The sequence below is a fragment of the Argentina silus genome (assembly GCF_951799395.1).
Source record: "Argentina silus genome assembly, chromosome: 1".
Classification (NCBI taxonomy): domain Eukaryota; kingdom Metazoa; phylum Chordata; class Actinopteri; order Argentiniformes; family Argentinidae; genus Argentina; species Argentina silus.
The window spans coordinates 23,573,575-23,590,159 of NC_139655.1; the positions used below are offsets into that span (position 1 = coordinate 23,573,575).

Below are 16,585 nucleotides of genomic sequence, written 5' to 3' on the forward strand. Positions count from 1 at the left end.
AGATACCAAGATCACACTGCACAGCTAAATTGTGTTCCTTTGAAGCACTGTTCCCTATTAATTCAATTCAATCTGACTGTATACAGGTACACTAACAGACACTGACTTCTGACTGATGTGGTGGAAGGTAGTACTTCCCAGTACTGTATTAAAACAGTGGGCAAGGCCTGGATGGGAAACTCCACTATGACTCACATAGGCCTACAAAGAGACTATTGATTACGCCAACTGGCCACTATCTAACACTGCAGGCACACAACTTGATCGATAGTTCTCCGTTTTACCAACATTGCCTAAATTTGTAAAAACTTATCATCAACAAGCAACAAGCTGTCCTTGCTTATATTTAACTCCGGTATAGAACATTCCTCCTTGTGTGAGGAGACAGTTTTAATGACACTGTAACGAGAGTCATGTGGATCTGTTAGAAGTCTAGACAAAGCCATGCTTCTTCCCTGAGCCCAGCACCATGGGTTGGTGAAGAGCTGTGTCTGTCTGAGGAAACCAGCCCATTGGTCTTGTCACCGGTCCAGGGAGGGTACATGTCCACTAGACACACATATCAGGATACTGAAACTCTGTCCAGGCACACATAACTCCTACTTCAGACCAGATATTGTGGAGCAAACTCTATTTCGTTAATAATCATCATCCTCCCAAGTCATGTAGTATGGAGTGGTAAGCTTGTTTTATTAACTGAATAACAACTGCATGACTGTTTATACAATATGGATGACATGACTATTGGTTATTGTGTTTCTCTGGCAGTTTACTACATTATTTCACTGCATGCTTTGAAAGTATGCAACCTTAGTATATGATATTCTCAAAAGTTACTGTAATCTCAAATGGTATTGGTTTAGCATCACTGAGTTTAGACTGTGTAATAATTCATTAGTAAAAACCAAAACAGGCAATGTGAATACGGGTAATGAAGCCAGTCTGACCACAAAATGAATCTGATCGTGTGTAGACCTGTTTGTTGGACTGTCAATCCTTACATCCATACACGACTGAAAGACACTTTACACCCACCGGACACAAAGGAGATGGGAGGTGCCTGCATTCTGTTGGTTGATTAGATTTAAGTCAACCCTGTAGCAGAAAACAAACACAGTCTGTGTCTGTCTTTATATATTAGTCATTCTACAGAAATGGTGAATATATAAAAGATTTTAAAAAGTTAAATGTCCAGATGTTTGATATTAAATTAAATCAAATGTGTTCTGATTTGGCCCCAAGTCAATAAACAACACACTGATTTACCAATGTAATATAAAATCAGTGTTTTCATATCACTTTCTATTGCAAGCTATGTGTCCCCAGCCATGGGTCCTGAAATGCATATTGAAAAATAAAGCAATTCAAGATTTGTGTAAATATAAATGTTCATAACATCCTTCATAAACCACATAAAAGGCACACATATATGACCCACGGATAATTTATAAGCAAATACCACACAGTTGCGCCACATTTGGCAAAGGACAGGTTCCAGACCTGTTATAACACCTTTTATAAGTATGAATTTGCATACACTACTGCTAATAACTCTTGAGGCATCTATGTTGGCCTTGTAAAAGATTGTTGTAAAATGAACTCGTTTCGATTGAAGGGTCAATTCAATTTAAGGGTCTCTCTAAGAAAATATAATACAAATAAATGTCTGGAAATGTGTTCTGTTAGCAGGTAAAGATACCTGGCACATTGTTTGATGTTGGAAGATTCTTTTACATTTTTTCATAGCCACAATTTGCAGCATTTCTGCAGAATGACCCCTCTTTCTTATATTCTCTCTCTCTCTATTCACAGTAACTTGGCCTCGCTCTGATTTTATGGGGCAACAGTGAGGAAGGCTCCGGGGTACACTTGGAGATTTGTCTGATCGCCATGACCTCTCAAAAGATAAACTTGACCTTGATATCCGACATGGTCATATGTGAGTACTTAAAGAGTACATAGCCTGCATGAATAAACACTTGTATGGAATTTGATGAGAAGCAACATGCTGGTGGTTTGGTCTTTGTGAGTGTTTTATTGTGTTCAAACTTTGATGTGCAGCCTTTGATGTGCAAAACCTTTCTTACTTTCTTTTTTTATTCTTATTATTTTATTCTTCCTTTCACTCTCTCTCTTTCTTTCTTTCTTTTCCCAGGGTTTATCATTATCCTGTTTTGCACTGATGATTTCTGTGCAGAGAAGGGCACGACTCCCAATCTGAAACACATTGTGATTGGTCGATGCTACAACTACATAACACTTATTAGCCCTAGCTCCAGGTATAGTGTCACAGGAGTCATTATTATTAGTCATTATTATGTCACAGGAGTCTTTATTCACCATTAACACTGTGTAATTGATTATACAGTATATCATTTTGGGCATTATGTATTTTTAAAGGCTGTTAATGTTTCTGTTTCAACACATTTCTGTTTCATGAATAAGTGCTTGTATGTTTGTGTAAGTTACAACTGTGAAGATATCTGGACAGAGTTTGAGGAGGCTGTAATACGGCAGTCTCCCTGCGATGTGAAGGTTAAGGACTACGAACGAATGTTTCGTGCCACGCCACAAGCTTTACCGTGTGGTAAGGTAAATGTCACCATGGAAATACTAATCTTGATTCCAGTAGAACCCCCCCCTTATGTCATGACTATGCGTGATTGTAGACTATCCTACAATCACTGTTCACTGTTCACAGTGAGTGTTTGAGTGTCTTTTTCTACTTAAGTAGGCTGATTTCTGGAGAATCTTTTCTTTGAAGTTGTTTTCTGCCCTCCTTATGAGTAGCTACTGTTCTGGAGTAAGACCAGGAATCTCATGCACAGCTACGCGGCCGTAGCCCGCCGCTTCTGGACCCTGGAGGACACTTTGGTTGGCTACATGTTCAACGACCTCATCTGGTGCGGACAGGAAGAGAAGGACAGAGGTGGGAGGAGCCATGATCTCTGTTTTGACACCCACACCCAATATGGAAAAACATAAGGTTACGTATGTAACCACTGTTACCTGAAGGAGGGAAATCAGATACAACATTGCTATGGGGGACAGACGATGGAGCTGGTGGCCCGTCTACAGTCTCTAGTATTTGTGATAAATCCTAAGATAGAGCTCACTCACTCCAGGTGTAAGCACCACTCTCTCGCTTGAGGGTTTCCCCTCAAGAGTAGATCGGATTGAAATGATCTAGGATGTGGGCCTGCTTTAAGATACAATAGTGTCAAAGAAAGGAGGGGGAGACAGAGTTCCCCCCTGCCTATTTATAAAAACCATCACTGTCGTGTTGTCCATCCTGGCGAGAACATGTCTCAGGGACAGGAGAAAATACTTGAGCACTAGAAACACAGTGAGGAGTTCTCAGCCTAGGAACAACACCTATTGGGAAGGGGTGAGTGAGGTCTTTTTGGAATTATTAAAAAACCCTAGAAACTGTAGTTAGGCCACCAGCTCCATCATCTGTCTCTTTGCCTACTCCTCTGACACTCATTTTAGAAAGCGCTTTTCCCAAATACCCAAACAGCGTTCGTAAATGAAATATTTTTTTCAAGGGATCTCATTCCCTGATCACTACTGATTAAACATAGTCATTACAACCATTAGGAAGCTTTTAGAAAGCTTGAATGTTACATACTGGATCTTTAAAAAGCCAACCACAGGGATATCCTGTGCAGTTGTGAAACACAATCTCTCGACGAGACAATCTTTTTCAAATCAAATCAATTCAAATCAAATCAAATCAAATGTCATTTGTCACATACATCGCATACAGCCGTAATTGACATAGTGAAATGCATTGGGATCTTGCTCCTATCTCAACAACAATCAGCAAGTCAACATTAAAAGTAATTTAAAAAAGTGACAATACAAGAAAAGGGATATCATCGTTGATGTGAGAGAGCTCTATCTTGGGATTTGTTACAAATCCTAGAGACTGCTCCAACGTCTGTCCCCCATAGAAATGCTGTAGCTGGTGAACCAAGATGGGAAGGGAAGGGAACCAGAGAGAGATGGAGAAAAATGCAGAGAAAAACACAGATATCCAGAAACAACCCCTTGCCCAAACTCCGAGATACTTTTGGGGATCTGAAAGAAACTCATATTGCAAGATGATGAAAATTCCAACATGCCCTCCATAAGGCAAGGTGAAATTACATCTTGCTTATACTTATGAAATCCTTTCATACCTACTCAAGTGTCTAGGGAGTAGGGGCTAGGGGTTGTTACCGGATAAGGTTACAGAAAGAACATGAATGTACAATTATTCCTGAAAGATTGTTCCTGAGAGTCGGGTCCCAGGTCATCATCCTACAGTCCCCTGATGTAGAGAGGGTTCATAGCAGGACAGACCCACAGGGTTCGTGTTGTTCTCAGGACTAACAAGAAATATGTCATGCAGCTGTACAATCATGTGTAACACTAGTCTTTGTGGTAACCTCTGCACATTGTCCACAAGAGAAATTCACCTTCTTGGCAAACAAGCATCATGACTCATGCTCATTCATACAAAGACTGTGTGGACGTCACAGACTTTTTCATCATTTTGTCTTTGTTGATTGCTTATTTATCTAAACTGGCCTAGTCAAAAGAACTCTTTCTTTGTTTACGTCTGTCAGGTTTTGATTTTGACTCTTGCCCAGAGTGGTCGACGTGTGTGAATCATCCTGTGTATTCCTTGTGGTGGCAGGCCTCACAAAATGTAAGACGACTGTAAATGCAATGGTGCATTTTAGAACTGAAATATGTGTGTATGTGTATGTGAAAATTATATATTGAGTGACTGACTGTATCTTGACAGTGTGTATGTCTGTGTGTGTGTGTGTGTGTGTGTGTGTGTGTGTGTGTGTGTGTGTGTGTGCGTGTGCGTGTGCTTGTGTGTCTGCCTGCCTGCTGTCTGTCTGCCTGTCTGCCTCTGATTGACTCCTCTGTTTGTTTGCCAGTTTGCAGCAGCGGCTTGTGGTAACATCACAGTGATGTTGAATGGATCCATTGAAAATGCCTTCAATAGGAAAAGGTAAAATGACTGATAGACACTGACAGGTCTATCTATCCTACACCCTATGCTGTGGTTTCTTGGGCACAGATTAAGCCTAGTGTTTGATTAAATCACACTTTCAAAAGAAAATCTTTTCAGTCTCGAATTAGGCTTAAACTGTGTCCAGGAAACCAGCCCTACTGTATGTGTTCAGCAGGGGTAGTTATGTTTCACTCTGGTCTTTCCTGTCTTGCAGCATGTTTGGGGGTGTTGAGCTGGACAGCCTCAACCCCAGGATGGTGGATCACGTCAACATAAAGGTGGTGGCCAACTTGGAGGGACCATTCATGTGAGAATCAACAGATACATACTAGAGATAACAACTAATACCCACTATGTAGGAGCCATTATGGGCATGTTGTATACTTATTGAATGTGTGTATTAAATATGGACTTAGGATGTTCCACATATTTTGTACACTAGGTGGCAGTATCACTAGGAATCATGGGTCACATGTACATATACAGTAGACACTCCAGTAGGTAACCAGGAAACAGGTGCTCACAGCAAACAGGTGCTCATACACACTAAATTGTGTATTGTGTTATTATTTCATCAATAAATGGGTGATCCCCTAATCACACAAAGAAACAACTTGGAGTGGAAAGCCTGTCTGTTTCAACCTGTGAGCCAGTGTGGCTAAGAAACCTTTTGAATAGCCACTACACACTATCTAGAACTCGGCTGTCAACGACAATCAATCATCATGAGGTAATATCTATTATAAGAATGTCATCCACATTGTGTTATGTCTCACATGATGAAGACATGCATGTCGAAACGTGTCTGAGGTAAACCAACCTAAATAAAGGCTTTTTCATTTTTGCACAAAAGAAGTGCCTTGACCTTTGTTGCAGGCTTACTGTTTCATATGGGTTCTAATCAAGCCACAACCGTGGGCTAGTTCATGGGCTAGTTTTACTCTCTATTTAGACCTTGTTTTCAATGAGCAGCCTTTTGATACCATTATATTGATATTTTCATAGAAGCAAAGCAGAGCTCTTTATCCTCTCTTCTCTGTAAATTGTGTTATTGTTGGATTGTTTCAGAGAGAAAAAGTGACTGATACTCTAACTTGATTTAGAAGATGTACTGTCAGTTTAGTACAGCTACTGTATATGTCTGTTTCTCTCCCCCTTCAGAGAGTCCTGCACTCAAGGATCCATTCTGGACCTGACCAAAGTCCTGGAGACCAGAGGGTTCCGCTGGACCTGCACAGACAGTGACCTGTGAGTCATATCTGGGTGTACAGTAGATCAAATGCACCGTATGTGTACTAATTAACCATTTACAGTACTATGCTACATAACTAGGCAAGGCAAGGCAAGGCAAGTTTATTTATATAGCACATTTCATACAAAGAGGCAATTCAAAGTGCTTTACATAAACTAGATAAAAAGGAAAGAGCATAAAAAAGAATAATAATAATAATAAAAAAGCATAAAAGACATAGTTCAGTTTGGAGCAATTTAGTTTTCTTTACCTTAGAATACCTGTTCCCTGGGTGTTTGGGACCCAAATCTGAATTAGTCAACTTAGGCAATCTAAGGCAAAGGTGAACATAAAGGTTTTTAGCCCATTTTTGAAAGTAGCCAGGGTTGGGGCTGATCTTCCAGAAGTTTATTCCAGCTATGTGTAGCATAATAACTGAATGCTGCTTCACCATGTTTTTTTAATTCTCAGAACAATTCTCAGAACACTGGTCCCTGATGACCTAAGAAGTCTAGAGGGTTCATAGTGTGGAAGCAAGTTAGTGATGTATTTTGGCCCGAAACCATTAAGTGATTTATAGTAATAGTATTTTGAAGTCTATTCTATAACACACTGGTAGCCAATGCAGAGACCTGAGAGTAATATGTTCTGGTGTAATATGTTCTTAGTCCTTGTTAGAACTCTAGCAGCAGCATTCTGAATGAGCTATAACTGCCTAAGTGTTTTTTTGGGAAGACCTGAGAAAAGACTATTACAGTAGTCTAACCTACTGGAGTTGAAAGCATGAATTAGTTTTTCAAGGTCTTGTTTGGACATGTATCCTCTAATTCTTACTATATTTTTAAGATGATAATAGGCTGATGTTGTTATAGACTTGATGTGGGTGTTAAAATTTAGATCTGAGTCAATAATAATACCTAGATTTCTGACTGGGTTTTTAGACATCAAAGAAAGGGGATCAAGATGAGCACCAACTTTCAGCCTTTCTTCTTTAGCACCAAAGACAATTATCTCAGTTTTGTCTTTGTTTAGTTGGAGGAAATTTTGGCACATCCAGTCATTGATTTGGTCAATGCACAGACACAGTGAGTCTATAGTCACCTAGTCACTCGATGAGAGAGCTAAGTATAATTGAGTGTCGTCCGCATAGTTATGGTACGCGATTTTGTTCTTTTGCATAATTAAGCCTAGTGGGAGCATATAGAGGTTGAATAAAAGAGGTCCCAGAATTTAACCTTGACGTACCCCACGTCATGCTAGTTCGCTCAGATGTGTAGTTGCCATTGGAAACAAAATAGTCCCTGTTTTGCAGATAGGACTTGAACCAATCTAAGACCGTACCGGAGAGTCCAACCCAGTTTCCCAGTCTGTCTAGTAGTATTGAAGGGTCAATAGTGTCAAAAGCAGCACTAAGATCCAGTAACACTAGGATTGAAATTTCGCCGGAATCAGTGTTCATGCGAATGTCATTTAGAACCTTAATAAGAGCAGTTTTGGTGCTGTGATGGAGTCGAAAACTTGACTGGAGTTTGTCTAAGAAACTATTCGATGTTAAAAAGTTGTGAAGTTGTTGGTAGACAACTTTTTCGATTATTTTACTTATAAAGGGTATATTTGACATGGGTCTGTCGTTGCTAATTACAGAAGCGTCCAGGCTACACTTTTTTAGTAGAGGCTTAATAACTGCAGTTTTCAAAGCCTTTGGAAAAAAGCCTGATAGGAGGGAGCTGTTAACTATTTGCAGTAAATCAGTCGCCAAGCAGCTGTAAACAATTTTAAGGAAGCACGTTGGCAGGGTGTCAAGGCAGCATGTTGATGGCTTAAGATGTTGTACAGTTTCCTCAAGAGTTTTGTAGTCAATGGCATTAAACTGGGTCATGTTTATCAAGTTACTTTTATGTGAATGTAGTGGTGACACATTTTTGTTGAATGAGGAACTACTGATAGTTTGTCGAATGTTTTGAATTTTATCCCTAAAGAAAGAAGCAAACTCATTGCATTTATCGGTGGATAGGAGTTCAGGGGTTATTTGTGCTGGGGGGTGAGTCAGCCTATCAACAGTGGCAAATAAAGTGTGTGCATTATTAATGTTTTTGTTGATGATGTCAGAGAAGAAAGATTGTCTTGCACTTTTCAATTCCAGATTGTAGGAATGAAGTCTCTCTTTATAGTTGTCATAATGAATGTGGAGCTTAGTTTTTTGCCATTTACGCTCAGCTTTCCGGGACTCTTTTTGGGGGATTTTTACAGATGCAGCGTTTCTCCATGGTGCTTTTTTGCTTACCAGAAGTTGCAAAGACAGAACAATGTCAATAGCCTTAACAAATGATGACTTAAAACCCCTTGTGATAAATAAATCGAAGGTATGGCCCCAGTTGGGGGTGGGCCCGGATACATGTTGAGACAATCCAAAAATGTCAAGTAAGTTATTAAGATCTTTGGCATTATTATCGTTGGGGTTGTCAATATGAATGTTAAAATCTCCTGATATAGATAGACAGTCATATTCCATGGAGATTATGGACAGTAGTTCAGCAAATTCATCAAAGAAACTACTAGAATATTTTGGCGGTCTGTATATAATCTGTATATATAATCTGTATATATAAAGAGTAAAACATGAGGAGAGCATTTCAGTACAGCAGGAAGATATTCAAATGATGAAAAGTCTCCAAATCATACCTGCCTGCATTGAAACACGTCTGAAAAGATAACAGCTACTCCTCCCCCTTTCTTATCAACTCTGGGGGCATCAATGAAGTTACAATTTGGAGGAGGTTTTGGAGGGTGTCGCCGGGGGTTGGTTAGGATGGAGTGGCGGAAGGACTGGGATGTTAGTTTGAGACCAGCATTCACCAGTTCGTTCATCGTTCGTCTGTAAATGCCAAAAGATGGAGGGGAAGGAGGAGAGGGAGAAGGGGGAGACGGCAAATACTTCATGGGCTGTTGGGCTTGAATCACCGATTAAATCCTTTCTCTCTGAAGAGGTATCTGCGCTCCCAAAACAGATTGAAATTGTCGATAAAGTTCACTTCATGTAAGGCACAAGCAGTTGAAAGCCATGTGTTCGGTCCCAGTAGCCTGTTCATTTATTTACTCCCCATTTATTTACTCCCCATGTAAATGTAAATGTAAATAGGTCATCACTGTAGAGAAGGCTTTGCCCTTGTCGAGCAGGTTCTGTAAGAAGGAGAGGATCGCAGAAATAGGGACATTCTCACGGCTCTCAAACCCCACCTCAAAAAGCCTCCATTTCAGGTCATAAAGACCACTAGTGGATTGCTCTCTAGCACATTGCAGATCTACGGTTGCCAAGCCATCGTGTCTCCAAACCGTAGCGTCTCTAAACCTCTTGGATGATCAAGGGTGTAGTTGCCATTCCCCTGGAAGGGGTCCTCCCCGCGACAGTAAGTCCACTCCTGTGAAGTGAAGTGTAGGAGCTAGCAACTGTCAGATTAGCTGCGTGCTCAAGTCGTAATAACAACAAACATGCTAGCTAGCCAATTATCCCAGTGGTTAGTCAAACCTTACACTTTGGACCTAGGTTTGTTACACAAGGCAATTAGCTAGGAATTATGTAGAACTAGTAAGTGTTCAGTAGTCCTAGGAATATGAAGCTAGCGAACCCTCCTGCAAACAGGGCACTAATATTTCTCCCACAAGGTGAGAAAAGTTAGTTTGTCAAAGCTAGCCAAGGCCACGAGTCACTTGGTTAGCCTAGAACAAGGATTATTGTTGGAAGCATAGGATTCTCTTTGGAAGTTAAGTTGTAGCTAGCATGAATAACAAGAATACGGCTACAGTACACTTCAGACAGTCAACGAGTGAAGTGGAAAGGGGTCACCAGCAGTATCCAGGCATGATTCAATAGGGGTCTTCAGCGAAAGGTACACAAGGGTGTGTGTCCCAAAGTAAGGGGTCAAAACCAAGTCAGCTGAAGAATAACTTTGTTTTGCTTCGTCTTTCCTCTGCTAGCCATCAAATGATTGTGAGGCCAGATAAAATGTGATGTAAACAATTCTAATGTAAATTTGTTTCTTAAGACACCTTCAGTTGATGTCAAGTCGGTCTAAGTCCACCAGATAGTGTGCAAAGAATGAATGGAAACATATAACACTACATGGAAACTCATCTTTATTTTTCCCTACAGGGCCCTGATGATTCTCCAGTGCATCCAAAACCCCCGACAATTCTCCTGCCTGACGTGTGCAAACAGCCTACAACACAGAGAGAGGCTACCTCTAAAGAGTTATAGAGCCCTGGGAGAATCACATTCTAAAGAATCCAGTCTGACCAGTTATATTTTCAGGTCTGATCAATGTAGTTAGTGACTGAGGGTCACAGAAATATACTGTATATCTACTGTACTGTATGTGTAATTTTTCTGTCCCTACATGCTCTCGTCAAGTTGTCCTTCGATAGCTTTCCAGTAATCCAACCTCAGCGGTTCCAAATAAATGGACAGATATTGCAATGTGTAAGCATTTACGGACAGATATTACTATCTTAAAAAATTATTTTACTATTAAAAAAAAGTGGTAGACATTTGGGTCCTCCATGGAGGAGACCTAGGTTTGAACCCCATGTGTCACACAAGGCAGTTTGTGAGGGATGTGTTACAGTGGGAATATCTCCAGTGCCTTTAATCATCTTCTCCTGATAGGCCGATTCTTCCTCAGACCAGATTCAAAGGGCCAATAGGCTGTATGCTATTGACAGCATGCTATACCACTTCCTTGTGTTGTGTAGTTGCACAAGATCACATTGTACACCAACAAGTCATGAACTTCATCAGAGCTATAAACCTGTTCAGCCGTTTGACATGCTGCGACAGGTTTGACATAATAACCTACCTGCAAACAAACTACTAACTGTTTAATCTGCCCCTCAAATGTCTTTCTTGTCCTCTCTTGACTTTTTTTCTTTAGTAAAGTCTGAGCCAGAGGACAAACAACTACTGTTGTAATACAAAAATGGCAATGCTCTACCACAGTGGAAAGAGACTATTCAAACACATACAGTGCATGCATTCTAAATCCTTCTTTGGTACAACAACATTGATACCATACCTTTACCTCTTAAAATAGTATATTAACATTGCATGAGGAGTACATGATTAATATACACATGGTAATCCTACAAATACAACAGTATATTTCATATTGTGGCTCTGTAATGAATTGGCTACCCCTCATGAATGCCTACAGTAGTCTACAATACAGTAGCAACACATACTGTACAGTAGACAGTGGCTAGATGACAAGCAGTAGGCTAACTAACTTAATGAAACGGGCGACCTTTGGCCAATGGTGAGGTAACGTGTCGTGGTAGAGGTATGCGCATGGTGCGATACTGTCCTCCTATCTATAGAACTCAAGCTCAAAGCACGACCGTGTAGACACTTGGTGGAAAGCGCACAACAACAACAACAACAACCACCAGAAACAACTTTTGGACGCCGTTCAATTTCACAGTTCACTTTAATTCAAAAGTAGTCATGGAACACAAAGAATTGCGCCCCATTTCGAAGACGAAACAAAAGAATCGCTGTCTGATCAGAATAGGTATAAGCCAGAGGACAAACAACTGCAGTTGTAATACAAAAATGTCAATCCTCTACCACGGTGGAAAGAGACTATTCAGCTGTTTTCGCTCAACAGTGTCCTTTACCTGTAAAGGAATATACTTTTTCACTCGAAATAAAGAATGTGAGACTGACACCAGTGTTCTCTTAAATTTGGGAGAAATAAAGTTAATAATTCAATACATCGTTCATTCAATACTCAATTCAGTTTTTGAAAAAAAAAAACTTGCAAGGAGAGAGCACAACATAGGTGAAATAGAATAGTTGTTTACTGGAAGCCACAGCTTGTGAAAACTTGCACAGTCATTTGTTATGTCCTGAAAAGACCTTCTAAAATATGTGCAGACAGATGACTAGTCTTGTGAAACTTGTTTCTCACCCCGGGTCCATTGTCTGAATTCATGTTCTTAAAACATAGCTTCCAACGCACAAGGCTCTTCTACTTAAATAACAAATTACACAGCCAGTATTAGCATGAGGGACATAACTGTGATATGCATTTAAACCTTCTGTTACATAGATTTTAAGACATAGTTGGTCACAACAAAGTGTAAGAAATACTATGAATGAAAGTTCAATATGAGGTCAAGACAGACATCTATTCACAGGACCAATTCCTGTGATTCAGATTCCTTCACCTCTCTGACATGTGTTTAATCTTTGTAGGCACAGGTAGCTTGAATGATTCAGTAGCTCAAATGGGGTAGCTGCGGTTTGCACATACGTTCAGCAGTGTGTATAGCAGTAGCAGTTTTGTCATTAAGCTGATATGGCACAGATGAAGTAATCACAGTCTGTACATACAATGCCCTGCATAACTAATACGACAATGAAGCATTTTTTCTTCTTTTGGCTCTATGGTCCAAAAGTTTGGATTTGAAATCAAAAAATTTACTATGAGGTTAAAGTAGAGGAACTGCTTTGTTTGTAGAACATCTCTCCTCTCCTGAAATGTGTGTGCACACCATGCCTGCAGCCATCTATTGGTAATCTGTAATCTACTCATAATAGGACTCGTCTCCTGAATACTATACTAAATACCATGTGCATTCTGATTTCAAGCAGTTATGAACTTTCCTACACTGAGAGGCTTGATAACCACCGGCCCTGATGCTGTAAGAGACAAAAAGAGAGCTTGCTGGTGGAGTGCATAATTGCCTTCCACCTCCCCAAGACGAACTTTAGAAAAGTGGTATATTCCACTCTCTTCAGGAGAGTCAACAAACTGTGTTGTGCTCCATGCTGTTGACAGACATGGTTGATGTAGAACTACACACCCAACTGCTTATGGCAAGGACGTCTGACTGAAATTCGTGGACACTAACTAGCCATGTTAACTGGGGAAATAAATGATTGGTAAATAATGTCTTACTGTGTGCCTGCTTATGCCGAATAACTGATAACTAAGTTAACATCCAGTGAGCAACTGTGCTGATTGACTGCAGTCCAAAGAGCTAACCTTACTTTCCTAAATTCAGCCACTTTATAGGCCCTCCAGTAACAGCAAACGCCATTAAGCATTCATAAAAGTCTGGAAATCCATTGATCTTTAAAAACCTAACTACACTGATATTCTATAATTTCGGAATGTCAGGCTGACGCACATCTTTGGTGCTGTATCAGTGCATTTTCAGAAGAATATGTGCTGATTCAGCTATTTCTGTAAAAGGCCAACATCGGACGATAATATCGCTGCTATGATATATCTGTCGGGCTCTAGTCGTGGTAGGTTGTCACCTAGGTGCAGAGTTGGAGTTCAGTAGGGTGACAGCCGCAGGGAAGAAGCTTCCTCTGAACCTGCTGGTTCAGGTGCGGAGAGACCTCTAGCACCTCCCGGAGGGAGTGGGGTGGCGTGAACAGTCTATGGTTGGGGTGAGAAATGTCCTTGACGATGCTGCGTGCCTTACGCAAGCATCGTTTGCCCTGGACAGCCTCATTGGAGGGGAGTGAGGAACCGGTGATGCGTTGGGCAGTTTTCACCACCCTCTGCAGTGCTTTCCGGTCAGATGCAGAGCAGTTGCCATACCATACTGTGACACAGTTGGTGAGGATGCTCTCGATGGTGCAGCGGTAGAAGTTCACCAGGATCTGAGGAGACAGATGGACCTTCTTTAGTGTCCTCAGCAAGAAGAGACTTTGGTGAGCCTTCTTAATCAGGGTAGAGGTGTTGAGGGTCCAGGAGAGATCCTCAGAGATGTGGACACCCAGAAACTTGAAGCTGGTGACTCGCTCCACCTCAGTCCCGTTGATGAGGATGGGGGTGTGTGTGCCAGCTTTTGACTTCCTGAAGTCCACAATGAGCTCTTTGGTCTTCCTGGTGTTGAGAGCCAGGTTGTTGTCGGTGCACCACACTGTCAGGTGCTGGACCTCCTCCCTGTACGCCGACTCATCGTTGTTGCTGATGAGACCAATCACTGTTGTGTCGTCTGCGAACTTAACAATGGTGTTTGAGCCATGTACAGGTGTGCAGTCGTAGGTGAAGAGGGAGTAAAGGAGGGGGCTCAGCACACAGCCTTGTGGAACGCCGGTGTTCAGAGTGAGGGTTGAGGAGGTGTGGTTGTGTAGCCTAACAGACTGCGGCCTGTTGGTTAGGAAGTCCAGAATCCAGTTGCAGAGGGAGGAGTTGATGCCCAGTTCACTGAGTTTGGTGATCAGTTTGGAGGGGATGATGGTGTTGAAAGCTGAACTGAAGTCAATGAACAGCATTCTCACATAGGTGTTGCTATTGTCGAGGTGGGACAGGGCGGAGTGAAGTGCCGTTGAGATGGCATCCTCTGTACTCCTGTTCTGCCGGTAGGCGAATTGGAAGGGGTCCAGTGTGGGTGGTAAACAGGTCTTGAGTTGAGCTAAGACCAGCCTCTCGAAGCACTTCATGATGATGGGCATGAGTGCAACTGGGCGGAAGTCATTTAGGCTCGTTGCAGTGGAGTGGCACCGGCACGATGGAGGTGGTTTTGAAGCATGCGGGGACAGCTGTTTGGGCTAGGGACAGGTTGAATATGTCAGTCCAAACCTCAGTCAGCTGCACAGCACAGGCCCTGAGGACGCGTCCGGGGATGCCATCAGGACCAGCAGCCTTGCGTGCATTAGTCCTGCTCAGTGCCGCACACATGTCGGTGGGAGATAGAGTGAGGGGCTGGTGATCTGCAGGGAGCACAGCCTTGATGGCCACCTCCTTGTTGTCCCTGTCAAAGCGGCCATAGAAGTGGTTCAGCTCATCAGGCAAGGAGGCGTCGATGGAGAGGGGTGAGATGTTAGTGGGTTTGTAGTCAGTGATGGCCTGGATGCCTTCGGGGGTCAGAGTTGTTCTTGAAGTGATCCTCGATCCTTAGCTTGTGGTTGTGCTTGGCCTTTTTGATGCCCCTCTGCAGGTTAGCCCTGGATGAGCTATAGGCCCGAGCATCCCCTGATCTGAAGGCAATGTCGCGTGCCTTCAGCAGGAGTCGGACCTCACTGTTCATCCATGGCTTCTGATTAGGGAAAGTGGTAATCCGTTTGAGTGTGGTGACACTATTGATGTTGGAATTGATGTAGTCCAAAACAGAGGAGGAATATGAGTCAATGTCCGTGTGGGAGTCATGGGTGGCCTGTGTGGCAAACACACCCTAGTCAGTGTTTTTCACACAAACCAGACTTTTCCCTTTGGTTTGTTTGAAGCATTAAACAGCATGAATCATTTGGCAGATCAGGATGATATTTTCAAAATGCATGAAATCACTTAGTCATGCGAAGATGTTAGATTTGATGTTAGACACTATATTCACCACTATATTCAACCTCTCACTGGCTAATTCAGTAGTTCCCACCTGTTTTAAAAGATCGTCTATCGTCCCTGTGCCCAAGATCACCTCCCCAGCCTGCTTGAATGACTACAGACCTGTGGCTCTAACCTCAGTGGTCATGAAGTGCTTCGAGAGGCTGATTAAGGATTACATCTGCTCCTCCCTCCCTCTGACCCTGGACCCACTGCAGTTCACATATAGACCAAACAGATCTACAGACGATGCAGTTTCCCAGGTCCTCCACACCACTCTCTCTCACCTTGACAGGCAGAAGGGGGGCTATGTGAGAATGCTGTTTATAGACTACAGCTCAGCGTTCAATACCATAGTCCCCACCAGACTGGCTGATAAGATGATTGGTCTAGGACTGAACATTCCCCTGTGTGCCTGGATCCTGGACTTTCTGACGGCCAGGCCACAGGTGGTCAGGGTGGGTAGACACACCTCCAGCTCACTCACACTGAGCACAGGGTCCCCCCAGGGCTGTGTCCTTAGTCCCCTCCTCTACTCCCTGTACACCCACGACTGTGTGGCTAAGTCCAGCGAAAACTCCATCATCAAGTTTGCGGACAACACGGTCGTGGTGGGGCTGATCTCAGATAACAATGAGAAAGGCTACCTGGACGAGGTGGCGGACCTGGTGTCAGGAGAACAGCCTCATCCTGAATGTCTCCAAGACAAAAGAGCTGATTGTGGACTTCGGGAGAGCACAAAAACTAAGGGCCTACACACCGCTGGACATCGGTGGGACTGCTGTGGACAGGGTGAGCAGTTTTAAATACCTGGGAGTCCACATCTCAGAAGACCTGACCACATCAGTTCTCTGGTGGGAAAGGCAAGGCAGCGCCTGTTCCATCTCAGGCAACTGAGGAAATTCAGAGTCTCCCGGAGGATCCTTCAGTCCTTCTACTCTGGAGCTGTGGAGAGCATCCTGGCTGGCAACATCACCGTCTGGTACGGTAACAGCACGGCCC

The 16,585-nt window shown here is 42.5% G+C and overlaps 1 protein-coding gene across 1 annotated transcript; it reads left to right on the forward strand.

Moving 5' to 3' along the window:
- Nucleotides 1-1,929: 1,929 nt before the first annotated feature.
- On the forward strand, nt 1,930-11,966 carry LOC310810868 (ADP-ribosyl cyclase/cyclic ADP-ribose hydrolase 1; the record flags this gene model as incomplete). Its single annotated transcript, XM_083678746.1, has 9 exons — nt 1,930-1,939; nt 2,156-2,279; nt 2,466-2,592; nt 2,791-2,929; nt 4,614-4,696; nt 4,938-5,011; nt 5,229-5,321; nt 6,176-6,262; nt 10,396-11,966. 9 exons carry the CDS (start codon nt 1,930-1,932, stop codon nt 10,571-10,573), a joined length of 915 nt encoding a protein of 304 aa, XP_083534872.1. The 3' UTR covers nt 10,574-11,966.
- Nucleotides 11,967-16,585: the final 4,619 nt, after the last annotated feature.